At 43.8% G+C, this 16,915-nt stretch overlaps 1 protein-coding gene across 1 annotated transcript in view; it reads right to left on the bottom strand.

Moving 5' to 3' along the window:
- LOC125721095 (splicing factor U2AF 65 kDa subunit-like) overlaps positions 1-12,034 on the bottom strand; it is a 44,921-nt gene extending 32,887 nt beyond the window's left edge. The window contains exons 1-3 of the mRNA XM_048997028.1: positions 11,976-12,034; positions 11,836-11,889; positions 11,273-11,377 (exon numbers count right to left, since the gene is read on the bottom strand). Of these exons, the coding sequence (XP_048852985.1) occupies positions 11,273-11,377; positions 11,836-11,889; positions 11,976-12,034 (218 nt within the window). The remainder of the gene's footprint in view (positions 1-11,272; positions 11,378-11,835; positions 11,890-11,975) is intronic.
- Between the last annotated feature and the right edge of the window lie 4,881 nt (positions 12,035-16,915).

Raw genomic sequence — 16,915 nt, forward strand, 5'->3', positions numbered from 1 at the left:
GAACCACCCATGCAAACACACGAGACCGGCTTTCCGCCGAAAGACCGGAAAAATTGCTAAAGCAAAAACGGAGTGATGACAGCTCATTTCACACAACTGTTAAGATCAACGGAGTATTTATAAATTGAAGTGCTTGAAGCACAAGAACTCTGGGACCTTCTAGTGGAAGTGCTGCTTCGGGATGCTTGACAACTCCGTCGACTTTTCCAATAAATGCCTCCAAAAAACCTCGTTCCATCAGAAAGTTGTAAACAACACCAGAAGGCAGCATGGTTTTACAGTGCGGGTTGGATTTTTCTTCAAGAACTACTACGCTCTTTGAGCAAATTGTGTATGTAGATGTACACTTTGCCAGTCCACTTGCTGCAGAATTGTCAGCTAAGAGAAATGCGTGTATCCTCCATTTCTTTTTCTCACCACGACGCAGGTGAATCTGGCACGACTGTGTTCTTATAATCACGTCGGACACTTTCATTTTCCTTGGCTGTTTTATTTCTATTTATTGTTCTTATTTCGGTAGGCGTGAGTGCTTGTCTGTCCTGTCTGTTGATTAACAACGCGATTGTTATGGACAGTGAGCAGCATTTTCTGTTCGCGTTTAACTCCGTTACAAACACCGGCGGGGTGATAACAGCTAATAATATCTAGCATCAGTAACGTTCCCCAGCGCCGGAAATGGACAGTTGCTCCTGAGCTTTGCCCGGTCGCCAGTCGGGGCCGGGAGGACATTTTCCACTTTTTTCCCCGCTCCTGCAGTAGCCTGCGTGAGGGGGTTTTTTTGGTTTTTCGACCTCCCAAGAGCAACTTCGATTTCGCTTTGTTTTTAGTTCATACTTGGTTCAGGCAGAAGTTCTTTTGGTAAGTAGTAGTAAATTTATCGGATTTAAAATTTTAAATAAATATGATAATTAAGTTCCATTTCAACATTTGTTATTTTAGTGTACTCAGCACTTTATTGCATTTAACTTTATGCTAATTAATCTTTAAAGTTAAATACACTATATAAATTTACTGGGTTGGGAGTACGGGGTCATAGTGAGTTAGTTTATTATGGGGCCGGGTCAGTGTTGCGTTTGCAACATGTTTGCCCTTCTGGACGTTAGTGTCCAGTCGGACTTCATCTGCAAGCGATGTGAGCTAGTGGACTCGCTCATGGTCAAGGTTCGCGGCTTTGAGGAGCAACTGGCTCTCATCCAATGCAACAGTGAGTTAGAGGAGCAAGTTAATACGCCTTTTAGGGAGAAGGTGTGTACGCCACTAGCGGGGAGGAGGGAGAATGAAGAGCAGAGAGGTCGAGAGAGCTGGGTGACCATAGGTCGTAGACGCAGGACAGGGCATACACACGTTATAGAGGCGGCATCACCTGAGGTGACTGTGTCAAACAGGTTTCAGGTTCTTCCAGCTTTAGAGCCAGAAGGGACTGGGGAGGCAAGTGGGCCCTTGGGCACTGAGGAGCCCCCTCCCCCCAGGAAGAGGGAGGTTGTGGTAGTGGGGGATTCCATTATTAGGGGAGTAGACAGTTTTGTGTGCACGCGTGATAGAGGGTCCCGTACGGTGTCTTGCCTGCCTGGTGCCCAGGTAGGAGACCTTCCAGATCGTGTGGACAAGCTTTTGGCCCCAGCTGGGGTGGATCCAGTTGTCGTGGTGCATGTTGGCACCAACGACATAGGCAAGGGTAGAAAGGCTGTTCTGCAGGATAAATTTATAGAAGTCGCCAATAAGCTTAGAAGCAAAACATCCACGGTGGTATTCTCTGAAATACTCCCCGTGCCACGTGCAAGTCAGGCTAAGTTAGCTGAGATAAGGAGATTAAATGCGTGGCTAAAAGGATGGTGTAGGAAAGAAGGGTTTAGGTTTATGGGGCATTGGAGGACCTTCTGGAACAGGTGGGACCTGTACAAGCCGGATGGGTTGCACCTGAACCGAGGGGAACCAGTGTATTGGGGAGGCGTATGTGTAGAGTAGTTGAGGAATGTTTAAACTAGGGACTGGGGGGCAGGGAGGTTAGTTAAGTATGTAAGTGGGGGGAAACGGAAAGCCCCAAATAATCATATTATAAGTGGGCACCGTAATAGGCCTACCCTTTGTTGTTTGTATTTAAACGCTAGGAGTATTAGGAATAAAATTCATGATTTAGAGGCTTTTATCTCATTGGACTCTTATGATATTATAAGAATAACTGAAACGTGGTTGAGAGAAAAGGATGGACAAGAATATAATATGGATGGTTACGCGTTGTTCCGTAAAGATCGTATAGGTAAAAAGGGAGGTGGTGTTGCAGTATATGTAAAGGAAAACTTGCAGGCAAGGGAACTTACTGATATAAATAAAACTACGGAAGCATTATGGGTAAAATTAGATGCTAAAAACTCAAATAGCCTAATTGTCGGTGTTTGTTACAGAACACCTAATGTAGCTGCTGAGGAAAGCAGATTATTATACAGTGATATTAGGATTATGAGCAATAAAAATGATGTGGTAGTTATGGGAGATTTTAATCTACCAGGAATGCAGTGGGACATTGTCACTGGCTCTTCTGAAAATGAACTGGAGATGGTGGAATTAGTACAGGATTGTTTTTTAACTCAGTTTGTTAACACCCCTACCAGGGGAGATGCCATTCTTGATCTTGTTCTCTCTAATAACCAGGACAGGATTGGTAAATTAGACGTTTTAGAACCACTTGACAGTAGCGATCATAACATGGTCAAATTTGAGGTTAAGTTTAGTGTTCGAAGAGCTAAGTCCAAATCAAAAATATATAATGTTAGGAAGGCTGACTTTAAGTGTATGAGACTAAAACTAGAAACTGTGAACTGGATGGAGTTAAATAACAAAACTGTTGAAGAGGCCTGGGAATTTTTTAAAAGCACATTTTTGCAAGTGCAAGAGGACTTCATACCTGTTTCCAACAAGAATAAATCTAGGAAATTGCAACCTAGGTGGTTTACAAGGGAAATAAAGTATAAAGTAAAGAGGAAAAGGGCTTTGTTCCAGCAATGGAAAATAACTGATAATGACAGAATAAAGCAGGAATATCTAAGTCTACAGGCTGAGTTAAAAATGATATTAGAAATATCTAAATAGCTAAAAGAAATGTCGAAAGGATGATTGCATTGGAAGCTAAGGATGACGTTAAAAGTTTCTTCCAGTATTTTAACTCTAAAAGAGCTGTAAAACCTGAAATTACTAATCTGCAGGATAGTAAGGGTCTTATAACAGAAAATGACATTGATATAGTAAATGAGTTCAATGATAGTTTTGCACGGGTATTCACTGTTGAGGACATTAGTAACTTACCAGTTCTTATTACTGATCCAGCATCGTCTATAACTAATATATATATAACTGAAGCTGATGTTTTGCAAAGCCTAGCTAAGCTCAAAATAAATAAATCACAGGGCCCTGATGGCATCTTACCTATAGCGTTAAAAGAGATGAGGGATATTATTTGCCGACCGTTAACTTTACTGTTTCAAAAATCCTTATCTGAAGGTGTGGTACCTTCTGATTGGAAGCATGGAAACATAACGCCCATTTTAAAAAAAGGGGATAGAAGTAATATGTCAAACTATAGGCCAATCAGTCTAACTTGTATAACTGGTAAAGTTATGGAGGCTATAATCAAAGAGAAAATGGTAGATTATCTGGACTCAAATAACATTTTGCGGGATAGCCAGCATGGATTTAGGAGAGGTAGATCCTGTTTAACGAATCTGTTGGAGTTTTTTGAGGAAGCTACTCAGGAAGTTGATGATAAGATGGCCTATGATGTCATCTACTTAGATTTCCAAAAAGGCTTTTGATGTTGTCCCCCACAAGAGGCTCCTACTTAAACTCAAAGCGACAGGTATTTTAGGTACCGTAGCGACCTGGATTGATAACTGGTTAACAGATAGGAAACAGCAAGTAGTTATAAGAGGCACAATGTCACAGTGGGCCTGCGTCCATAGTGGGGTACCGCAGGGTTCGATTTTAGGACCACTATTGTTTCTAATTTACATAAATGATATAGATACCAATATATACAGTAAACTGGTGAAATTTGCAGATGACACCAAGGTGGGTGGTGTAGCAGATACTGAATTAGCGGCTCAGCAGCTACAGCGGGATCTTGATTTAATTAGTGACTGGGCCGATACCTGGCAGATGAAATTTAACATAGACAAATGTAAGGTACTCCATGTAGGGAGATATAAAGTACAGGTATTTTATGGGTCCCACTGAAATAAAGGTAGCTGATCATGAAAAAGACCTTGGTGTGTATGTTGATGCTTCCATGTCCCATTCTCGCCAGTGTGGGGAAGCAATAAAAAAGGCCAATAGGATGTTGGGGTATATCTCCAGGTGTGTGGAGTATAAGTCAGGGAGGTAATGCTAAGATTATACAATTCCTTGGTGAGACCTCACCTAGAATATTGTCTGCAGGTTTGGTCACCATATCTTAAAAAGGACATTGTGGCCTTAGAAAAGGTGCAGCGTAGGGCCACAAAAATGATTCCTGGTCTTAGAAGAATGTCCGACGAGGAAAGGTTACTTGAGCTAAATCTGTTCAGTCTCAAGCACAGGAGACTGAGGGGGGACATGATCCAGGTATATAAGATTCTAACAGGTTTGGATGCTGTTCAACCAAATAGTTACTTCAGCATTAGTTTAAACAAACTCGTGGCCATAGGTGGAAATTAGCGGGAGAACATTTCAAGCTGGATTTAAGGAAGCACTTCTTTACACAGCGCGTAGTCAGAGTATGGAATAGCCTTCCTGATAATGTAGTGCAAGCTGAATCCTTGGGTTCCTTTAAATCAGAGCTAGATAAGATTTTAACGACTCTGAGCTATTAGTTTAGTTCTCCCCCAAGCGACCTTAATAGGCCGAATGGCCTCCTCTCGTTTGTATAGTTCTTATGTTCTTAATAATGCGCTGGGTGTATTTTATTGAAAATAAAACTAACAAAATACAACTAAATTATTTTATTAATTAAATCTCATTGGCTTAAAACTTTATACTAATTTGTCATACGACCGTTTAAGCTACGGCACTTTATCCCGCTGATTAAGCAATTGAAGTTAGATACTTCATCCAGCCCCACAGGCCCACAGCGGGGCGTCCGGGGCTATGCTAGAGTCCCAGAGCTGTGGTGTTAGACATCGACTTTTATTTCAATAAGAAATATATTATTTTATACTATTTACGAATAAAACAGATTAACAAATAGACATAATGTGCTTTCTGCCGGGGGTGTGAATGCTGTCTGTCTGCTTCTCACACTCAGGACCAGCGGTTAAACGAGATGTTACAGACACTCTGCAACAATTTGTCAACCGGCGGCCATTTTGTTTCATTGACGCTTCCTTCACATAGGCTTATCGCTCACGGCTCCAAAAGCTCTTGCGCCAACGCCCCGTTTCCCACTGCCGTAGACATTAGCTGACCGGCATGTCTAGACATGCAATACGCATAAATCCCCCCTAAAAACAGGATTGCCGTGTTTTTACCGTTATAAAATAGGACATTTTGTTAAAAATAAACCGTTAACAATACACAACTACTGCTTTTACCATTCAAAACTGCCCGACTCTCTTTTCTCTCTAGCTAGAAAAGCTCGACGCGTCCGGTGACCCCTTAAAACTATTATTCCTTAAAACGTATTTAGAATGTCGCATTAATAAATTCATATAATGTATTTTATTCTTTTAAAGACTACTGATTCCAATTTGGTGCCATATGCTTTTATCTTGTAGGCCGTAGGATAGCTCCATTTCTACCGGCTATAGGCCATGGTACGTCTGGGCTATTATGCTTAAATTCTTTATTAATTATCGTTGGCTATGTGCTTTTTAACACATTTTATACTTCTTTTACACACGGTTACTTATTGTATACACACTTTAAATTTCCGAAAACGACTTGCCTCAGCTGTTTTGAATAAAAGACAGTGGTGTGTGGGTATTGTGGCTGCACGCACAAGCGCAACATTGAGAGAGAGAGCGGGAGTTATTTTAACAAGGATCGCCAGCGTTATTCCTTGATTCTTGTTGTCGAAATGCTGATGTTTTATAGATGTTTTATTTTAAATAACACATTAGCCGAAAAAGAGTTTCATTGCTTAAAAACGATGTGGTTAAAGGGGCTTATTTGAAATAAAAGTGCAAAGGTAGATGCATGAATTCTTGGTCCGTGACAATTCTTCACCATTTGACAGTTGCTTGACGCAACGAGTTGGCTCACAAACACATGGCCGGCACTGTCTGTATGAGACCGGCAACAATTTGACAATTGCTCGCCATTTGACAGTTGCTTGACGCAACGAGCTGGCTCAATAAAGGAAATGCCGTGTGGATCTACGCGTATGCGCTAGATCAGAGGGGGCCAGAGAAAGTGCATGCGCTCGTTTAAACAAGAATTAACCGCGTTATTCTTTGATTATTGCTGTCAAAAATGCTCAGAGCGCTTTACTTTATTATTCACATTGGCAGAAAAGTGCTTCATTCCTTAAAAACATTACGGTTATATGGGTTTTATTTGCTAAAACAGGCGCTCCGCCGGCGTCGTCATTTTTAAAGGGGCGTCGGCATGGGTGCGCATGCGCAAGGCGCCGGACTAGCTATCATCCATTCCGCCCCGCGTTGTTTAAACAGACAACTCGCATGTGTCGGAGCTCCGGGATCGCTTCGTCCTATTTCTTCTAAAAGTTTGCCGCTTAAATGCTTTCTTCAACCTGATAAATATCACTAAAGTCTTTCGTGGTGGTTAAATGTAATGAGTGTTCTCTTCTTTTAAAACGACGGGCTGTATGTTTGTTGGTATCGCTTGCGCTTGTTTAAATTTGTTCTTCTGCTGCTTCTTTCGGGCATGTTTGTTTAAATTCACATTGCTTTTTCTTTTAAAATATCACTAAAGTTTTCCTTCTTTTGGCGCTTTCTTCTTTTAAAACATATGGGTGCTTTCTTTTAAAATACGCTGTGGCGCTTACTAACAACACGGGGCCGGACGGACGCCCCCCGCTGAACGTGTATGCGCTAGCTTGCCATCGTCCTGCTCTGTTTTATTATACCTTAAAAACTTAATTTAAAAAAGTACATTAATAAATACATCTAATGTATTTTTATTCTATTAAAGTTTAATCTCCCAAACCACCCTATCGGCAACACGTGGCATAAGCATGCATTGATACCATATATGGATATAACGGCAATCTCCCAAAACCCCCTATCGGCAACACGCGGTATAAGCATGTACCATATATGGACATAAGCCCTCGACCAATCAGAATGAAGGATACGCCACTTCCTCTTATGACGTCAGAAGCGGAGTATTAAGCTCCGCCCAATGTACCAGTCAATATTTTTTATGATTTTTAGTTTGATCTGAACTTTTGAAAGGCAATAGTTGGTGACGGACCTATGCAGCTACCACTGGGAAGCGTGTTGTTAAATCGCCATTTGTAGTACGAATTGTCTCTTGGTTTGTGACCCAAATGAAACAAGGAACACTTTTAAAATTTTCTAGTAGTTTTTAGAGCGGCCGTTATTGGTTTATCTCCCCGTAGAAAGAGTGGTAATAAACTGGCCAAACATTAATTTTACACAGCTGTGTTGAAGCGTTTTTGTGGCGGAAATGTTATGTTTGTTGTTCTTGCAAAGCATGTAAAATATACAAATGGTGCAAATGATACAATAGTACAAAAATCGTCAAAGTTAATTTTATTGAGATACAAGACATTGACGGAGAGAGGGACCTGTGAGCACGGCCTGCCAAGGCTAATGCTTTGAATTTTGCTGCTGTCTTTCTAAGAGGTAAGATCGTATTCACATTAGCACCCACACCCACCCTTTGTCTTATCTTTTTGCAGCGTCAGCGACCCTTTCCCTTGTTAGACCCAGTATGTCAAACATAAGCATAATGTCACCGTGACCCTGTTAATACACCTTCTGCTTTTTTGATTACACCATAGTCTAGGGCGATGCCCCCTCCCCTGCCTGTAAGTTGGTTCCCATTTTTAGTGTGACAAAGGTTAGCACAAAGCTTGACCCCCCTCAACGTGTAGTGCTCTAACAAGTCATTTTTTTTAGGTATTGAAGGTTTCGTATTTTCTTGTTTTAGGTGGTTTACTTCCTGGTAATTTTTTTATGACATTTGCAGTTCGGTGTTAGTTATAATGGCAATAGTGGCTGAGGTGCTTAATCGACTACCACTTTGCCATTTTGTAGTACAAATTTATTTGGTTTGTGACCGATACTAAACACATTAGTCACCTTTTAATTTCTAGTAGTTTTTAGAGGGGCTGTTTTTAGTTTATCTCGAACTGGAACAAGAGTGACTTTTCAGGCTTGTTGTTTGCCGAAATTGACCACAGCCAAGTGGAGCCATGCTCCAAGGCTAATCCTTTTTGAATTTTGGTTGGTATTAGTGTTTGGGTGTAAATATGTCCGGTACACTGTTTGGGGGGAGTAATGGTGGCCTACGTATGGTAGCGCATTAAATTGGCACAGACTACACTTCCCATCATCCCTTGCTCACAGAACAGTAAAGTTCCACACCTCAGTTTACTGCCCAGCTCATTCATTTATTTATGGCAACATCTTTGAACGGTGAGGTACCCACTGTTCCAGCTTCATCCACCTGCCATAGCAAATTTAGAACTATATGTAAACATCTCACCAGCTTCCACCCCGGTTGCTGCTTTCTCTGGTTCCTCGGCATACTGGTTCCCTGCGGAAGCGCGCACCGCACTGGGAAGGTTCCCTTATTGCCAATGGTGGAACGGGGGAAGGGGATGGTTTGGCACAGGAAGGGGGGGGGGGGGTGAGTGATGTTATGTATGTTATTGTTTTGTTGTGCAATGTTTGATGTACTGTTTGGAAGATCCGGGGAATGTAGTCGCTAATGGCCATCTATTCTGTTATGTTTGGTGTTAAAAGTATGTGTTGTAAGTTGTCAGCATATGACACTCAAATCTGTTTCCCCCCTGGAGTTAGGCTGTCCCAATGAACCTATTGGGAATCAGTATATAAGGAAAGGGGGGTTAGAGTAAGGGAGGTTCTTTTTCGTGATGTGGCCTGTAATGATTGTGGGAATGCCAATAGTGGGAGCAACAGCTTGATGTGAGGCTGGAAAGGTATTGAAAAATAAAGTTACCTCTTCTTTTTAGAAGACTACCACATCTGTGCCTTGTTTTTCCCCATCTGCACGCGTGTTTACATCCCCTTAACGAGGCGGGCCCTGCCCAGCCCTCGCCTTTTTCACATATACTCTGTGGTAAGCTGTTTTAGATATCTTTTTCAGTTCGCTGTTAGATTTGTAAAGGCAATAGTAGCTGAGGCGCGGACGTGTTGACATTAGTCGGCTTTTAAAATACCCGTATTTACTGATGTACATAAATATTTGCATATGGACATGAGTGGAAATAGACTGTTTTCAGAAATCGGCAGTTTCATCAACTTCTCATTCAGGATTCGAGACTAATAGTTTTGTCACCTTTGCTGCATCTGCAGTATGCCGACTTAGAGATCTGCGCAGTTTCTGAAATTAGCATGCAAGATGGCCGTATTATTTCTGAGACATGCTGGTTACTTGTTTTGTAAGTAAGGTGGGGCAGGACAGGGTACAACAGGCAGAGCATGGAATACAGACAGGATCGTTTGGGCTTATACAGGCTGGACAGGTAAAACAATACTGCCGGGTGCAGCAGCCAGGGTTGACGCCTTAACCCTCTGAGGTCTAAGGGTAGAGAACACGCTCACTGACTGGGGCATGGTCACACATTTCATTCAATACCATAAACTTCATTCTTGGCAAATAAATCATTTCTTATATATTTGATTTTGCATGAAACTCATCTTAATCTTAGTGTACTTTGTAAATAGATTTATGTGAAGTCTGTAATTTGACATCAAAGTATAGACATTAGGGGTGGCATGGTGGTGCCGCGGTTAGCACTGTTGCCTCACACCTCTGGGACCCCGGTTTGAGTCTCCGCCTGGGTCACGTGTGTGGAGTTTGCATGTTCTCCCCATGTCATCGTGGGGTTTCCTCCAGGTACTCCGGTTTCCCCCCACATTCCAAAAACATGCTGAGGCTAATTGGAGTTGCTAAATTGCCCATAGGTATGCATGTGAGTGTGCACTGTTGAAGTTAGACTCCACCGAGTCCGTTTGTTAGGTTGAAGAAACTGTTATTAATCATTTGTTATCATTTCTGTATAATCAGCAATGAGTGTAAATATGTATATACATTATTTTGTTTTTCTTTACCTTCATAATTTAGATTATATTAGTTTACACGTATCCTGAGCACGTGTTTAAATAGTTGTCCACCTGAGGAAAACCAGAACTTCTTCTTACTCTCACAGTCCTTTCTTTGTTCTCACTCCAAGACCCCTGCCCCCCATTGACTATAAATAAAGGTGCCAAGGGGAACCACCCTTTGTAACACATTCCTTTGTAGCCTAGCATGCAGAGAGTGTGGTTACCCTTGTGCAAGTAAAACTCTAAGTGTGTTGTCTCGTAATTAATGGTGTGTACAGAGTTGGAGTGGAAAGCCTGTCGCTTTCTCCAACATATACTGTATTGTAGTTTGGTCCTGTGTGCAGGGTTGGAGTGGAAAGCCTGACGCTTTCTCCAACACCGTTGATGAGGAAAAGATGCATTCGTGAGGCAAAGGATGGTTGTAAGTCCGCTCTCTTTATTTGTTGTACAGATCGCGATCCGGGAGCCACGCTCAGATGCACAAACAGTACATACCCAAGGAAGCTCAGCTCCCTGTTGTCTGTGTCTAGCTTTTATACCCCGTTTAGGGCGTCTACTGTTCTTGTTGGTATCTTTCCAGTTGGCATAACATACAACTATTGTTTTGAAATGGCTGGCGTTAGTCTCCATACCCGTTCTCTTTTACCTTATCTTGTTATGTTGCAATTTAGCAGCGACCCCCCCCCCCCCTTGTTAGGCCCCTCAGGTCAAGCATAAGCATTATGTCACCATGACCCTGCTAATGCACCTTCTGCTTTTCTAAGTTTACTTACACTATGAGAAGGGCCGAAGCCCCCCTCTTCTTCCTGTCTGTGTTCCAGTTTGTTCCCATTTCTTAGTGTGACAAAGTTTAGCACAAAGCCTGGCCCCCCTTCAATTTCCCCTTTTGATCTCTACTAAGAGATCACTTCGGATTACAATGATTCGTGTAAAATTACTCCTGGTTATATTGATTCGTGGAAAATTTGCGGTATCCCCCTTTTGATCTCCGCAAGGAGATGAATTGAGTTACATGAGAAAGATACGCGGCATCGCCGACGATGCCATCGGTTCTGGGAATCCAGGGAATAAGGTCCTCTATTGACCTGATCTCTAAGAGCCAGGCAGTCTCCTGGTAAGGAATGTGCTGCCTGCAGCAATGCGGCAGTCAGCCACGGGGATGCGGCGGTGGCAGTGATGTCGGATGGAGAAGGAGGCCGGATCGACAGCTCCGAAGGTCCGCAGGGCGGCGGGTCAGCCATCAGCACTGGAGCAATGGGGAGCGGTGCAACAGTTCGGGTGGAGGAGACTGTGCCCTCCATAACTGGAGTAGTCTCCTCAGGCCATCTGCCAACCTCTCCATGTCGCTTTGAGGAGAAGTCAGATTAGTGGCCAGATCCTCTATTACCCTCCAGGGACTTCACTGAAAAATTGTTCAGCGAGCATCTGGGCAGGTCTTGCTGGGGTTCGTGCGGGCTCTGCCTTTACTGGCTTGAACACCGCCGGGTCCAGGATAGAAAGGGGTTCCTGAGAATGTCCGGCGGGGGAAGAGAAAGAGAGAGAGAAACCACTCCCAGAAAGATAGACGGCACCTCTTTGGGTTTCTCACCTCCTCTCTTTTTCTTCTTTCTCCGGGTTTGGGCTTTTGGTGGAGGCTGGGAGTCTCCAGGGAGGGCCGTTGGCGAATCAGGAAACCACTCACTGCTGCACTCGACCTGCCGAGTCCTCCACGCGGTCAGTCTCTCTCACAGCTGCCAGAGATTGTGGCGCACATCCTCTGCACAATGCGCGTCATCGGTGAGGGACATCTCCTCTAGGATGTCCCGGCTTTGGCTGGCTAAGGGTTCTGTCGGACCTCCGGCGGGCCAAGACAGTAAAGGACCTCATCTACCAAGCCAATGTACACGTCTGTAGGATCACACATGCACATATCACAAAGCTTAAATTCCAGGTGGCCTGAGACAAGGCCTACCCTGGTACGAGAAGGCACACATCGACCTAGGCCCCAAAGGGGGGTTTGTGACCCCACACACATAGATAACCAGGGAGGCCAGCACTCCAACTTTTATTGCCCAAAGCTTTAACAACCTACAGATAGCAGAGTGGATCCCCAGGGACAGGGGCCCCTCGACTTGGCACACAACCCCATCCCCCGACGTCCTGCCTTACATACCACTCACCCAGCACCCCACAGAAAGTTTCTTTTAAGTTTGGCTTTTGTATATCTGTATATGTATTTACTCTTGACTACTAGTCTTAATATACAGATATGTACAGGTTATGTTCGAATGTGTCTTAACTTTTGGAGATTCTTTTTCTTTGTTTGACAAACCTTCTCCCCCCCCTTTTCTTTGCCACATTCCTCGGCAACCCTTATCTGATCTTTGTATTCTACCATGCCTATCTAAGGGTAAGATGTGCTTATGACATGAGAATATGTCATATAATGTCTGTATAAAGGGTAATATCTGTTGAGGTACAACCTAAACCACCTGTACCATATACTGGTGTTAGTAATAGAACATTACTTATATTATGCTATTATTTTATCATTAATTAATCATCACAGATGGTATTTGGTGTGAACCGCTAGGCTGGTACGGCATGTTTGGTATCAAACCGAAGGAAAATCACTCCAGTTTCCAAATCTGGTCAATGGTTATCACAAAAGTGGATATATCAAAAGTTACACCAGCCTAATGAAAATCACCATTACCAGAGAAGTCAGTCTGGTCATAAATCCCAAAAGGACTGATACCGACCCCCTTCCGAAAGCCCGCCAAATGGATGGTCAGCCATTGGTCCAGGACTCGAATTCCTGGTCACTCCTAATCACGAACCTTATGCTATAAAACCTGGCATCTCAGAACAAAGCAGCGGAGAAAGGTGGAGAAAGGCGGAGAAAAGGAGAAGAACACGGAGAAACAAGCAGCGTTCTTAAAGCCCGTCGGTGAAGACCCAAAGAACTGCAACTCAGCCCAAGCTTCACCAGAAGAAAGAACCGGAGGGACTCCACTCCAACAACCGCTGCAAACACCGCGCCTCCCTGAGAGCCATCACCCATCAGCTCATCAGCCACTGCAACCAACTGCAAAGACCTCCCTCTTTCCTGCATCCAAGTAAACCAACTTCCTTTCCTTTCTAACAACCTGAACTGTCCTATTCACCTGCTATATTCCTTTAGGTTTATAATCCTTACAAACTGCTTGCTTTGCAGAACAGTTTTTCCCTTTTCAGGTTAATCATTTTAAATCTGGTCATTGCATTTTCATGATTACATCGTTTGTGTCTATTCCGTTATTTCATGTTTATTGTTTGTTAGGTGTAATGTCTGTCTTATGTTAGTTGTAGGAATAAATGCATGTCTTTTTACACAACTTCAGCCTCCGTCATTGAGTGCTCACAATAGTCCCTGCCTCTGTGCGATCTGGCTACTACGCTCTGAAACCTCTAAACTCGCCTGAAATATCGCGAGACTCTCTCTCATCGGCCGTGAGGGAAGCTTCGCTACCGATCGTTTACATTACCTGGTGACGCAGCTCGCTGGACGAGCCCACTAACCCAGGTTATTAAGCGATACTGGTTATTAATGAATCCCATTTAAGTCTCACATTAACAGATATCGGGGATTCACAATTGAGTTTGGAGGAGCCGACCATTCGGCATAACAATTGGTTAATAATCAGCATTAAATGATAATTAATTAAAAGTTAATTAATTTCAAAACATATTGGTGGAGATATTAAAATGTACCTGAGCTAATAATTCCTACATAATTGGTGGAGAATGCGGGCACAAGGTTTAAACTTATTGTGAGCACACAATTTAAACTTTTTATGACTGAACGTACAGTTGAATAAGCGCTACAGTGAACTGGTTGGAAAAGTTGAGGATTAATCGCACTCAGGGCAATCTGAAGGCATATAAGCGGGAACATACGGGCTTAATATAGTTATTTTTATTTCTGTTATTAGTAGTTATATTATTTTGTTTTATTTTTGGTTATTTTATTTTAGTTTATTTCGTTAAAACTGCAGTAAACCTTAACCCTATGTCTGACGAGATTCTCAGATATAGCGCGTTGTTTCCAGGATCGATTCGGACGAGTTTCTCCGTTCCCATATATCCTGGCAGAGATCTCTCTATTAGCGAACAGGAATTCTTGTTACGAGGTTCTAACCTGAATTCTGTTGCGCTTGGACTCCCTGAGATAAGACCGATAGCTTAGCTACCTATCAGGATCTTACTCATATGTGTGTGCCTGCTTTAGACAAAGCAAGTTTAACACCACTTTGCGCTGCGAGCCAAGTGCGTGTGTAATTTGGAAATTGGGAGTCTCCAGTTCTTGAGACCCGCCGTGGTTTCAGCATCATTTGCGACGAGATATAGTGCACTCACTATTTAGATCCGTCGCCGTAACGCGAGCGCTGTCTCGCTCCAGTAATTGTTTTAAGGGGTTAAACTGCGCAAAGCGCAGAAGGCCGCAAGCGGCATGTGCATGCATTAAACGTGTGTGACACTCATTGATCGTCGGCAACCGCCTAGCTATCTCTTTGGTTACGAGTGCAGTCTGCGAACGCCACTCTAACCACTTAGAGATCAGAGCCCTGAAGGCCTGCCTGACGCCGTTTTTTTTTTGGTCACCAGTGACCCTACCCCTTAGGCTCACTTGCCTGGGACCCCCCACAAAGGGACCAACGCCCCATTGAGCCTCTAGTGGTCAGTCATAGAACTACCACTCCATTTCGAAATTGCGCCTCTAGTGGTCAGGCATAGAACTACCACTCAATTTCGAAATTGCGCTTCTAGTGGCAAGCCATAGCAGTGCCACTCCATTGAAATTGCACCTCTAGTGGTCAGCCATAGTAGGTTAACATCTGAGTTGGGCCTCGTGGTCATCTGCGGTAATACCAACACGCATAATTGGACACACAGGTTCTTGCCTGAAAGCCTTAATCAACTTTTTAATCAACTTGATTACAACACATTAACATCTAATTAGGTTATTGCTGCATAACTAATTGATGTTTTCAATTAAATAAGAAACACAACTCATTGGGTTAGATTTCTGTTTTACCTTTTTGTTTATTTTAGGTTTTATTTCACTTTATGCTTTTATTCACTCCCTCTCCCCCAACAAGGGTACTTGCATAGAAGTTCAACCATTATTAACAACGGTCAACATACACAATCACATCAGAGAGTCGTTTGATTCTGATCAGTTGAGCTCTTCCTGTGCTAGGTGCTTGCCATTCGCTCTCTGTTGGTTGAGCTTGTCTGTGGCTCTGCTGTCACTGCTTACGATCATACAGTTTGTCAGAACCGAAGGGGAGTTCTCAGCAATTAGACGCCCAAAAGCGTGCCAGCCCGGCTGCACCCACTGACTCATTAAGGGCAAGGCTGACAGGTACCTCAGGCGATCATTACAACTTTTGAGCAGGACCTCGTCTAGGGTGAGTTTGGAGAACGGCCCTAGCTTGGACTCTCACTAGGGTGGGTGATACCTGAAGGCTATTTTGCCAGCCCTGGTCGAGTCAGGTCTCAGGTAGTGCAGCCGATAAGCTGAGCCCCACCTGGGTTGTCTCAGTTGTGCATACAGAACACCCCCTTCCAAGTTGACATTGCTGGGGATCGGGGGAGTGGGAGCCGGACTCAGGCCTGCTTGGCTGGGATTGAGCTTGTGGGACGTGCCCTGTTCAGGAGGGACACCTGACAGCGTTCAAACCTCTCCACCTGCATCACTAGCTTAACACCGCAACAATTCGGATAGGGACAAGTAAAGCAGAACCTGCTAGTGGTCCCCCTTCTGGTCAAAGCGGAGTTGTTCAACAGAGCCCAACCCAGGGGTAATCTGATCTGCAACAGCAAGCTAAGTTTGAATGCAGTCCCATTGCTTTTGAAGCTCTTGCTTCCCACTTTCTATTCCCAACTTCTCCTGTCATCTTCTGACACTGTCAGTAGTCACAGACCGACAATTTCCTGGATAAGGTTTTACCTTTTACCCCTGACTAGGGCATCTCTCAAGCCCTAGAGTAACTCACACTGTTCTAACCTGCAACAACTTCTCCCAGGGAGCAATTTTTGTTTGTTTATTTTGTCGTGGGTAACTATTCCCGTGGTTCACTACACCCTTCCAGTTACCCAGTGACAGGCCCCAGTTCTACTTAATTTTATTTTGTTGGTTTTATTTGTTCACCCAGATTTAGGTGTCAGGTCACCCACCTAGACAACCCCCAGTCTGAGTGTAACAGATTTCTGCGGCCACCCTGCAGTTGACCGAGTCACAATGATCCACATGGAAAGCCCCCTCAACCAGTGGAAAGATTTGGGTACCTGGCCTGATGTTGTGACTTCCGACTTCCTACCCAGTCATGCCGATCTCATACGGTCCAAAGCAGCTAACCAAATTGAGGACGACATCGCTGAACTAATGGCCATGCCACCCACTCATAAATGCGGGAGTAAAAGGCTAACCGAAGCACTCGGCTCCCTCGCACACAAACTTCTAGCCAGGTTGAAGACAAATGAAGAGGAAACGTCCTGTCTCCAGCAAAGGGTGCAAGCACTCCAACAGCAGGAGAGAGACACCCAACAACTTCTGGCTGAGACACAGCGAGATGCGGCCCAAGCTCAACATCGCATTAAGAGCTTCGAGCAAGAACTCCAACAAAGAAGGTCTCCGTCCCATG

This window comes from Brienomyrus brachyistius, unplaced genomic scaffold, assembly GCF_023856365.1.
Source record: "Brienomyrus brachyistius isolate T26 unplaced genomic scaffold, BBRACH_0.4 scaffold32, whole genome shotgun sequence".
Taxonomy (NCBI): Eukaryota; Metazoa; Chordata; class Actinopteri; order Osteoglossiformes; family Mormyridae; genus Brienomyrus; species Brienomyrus brachyistius.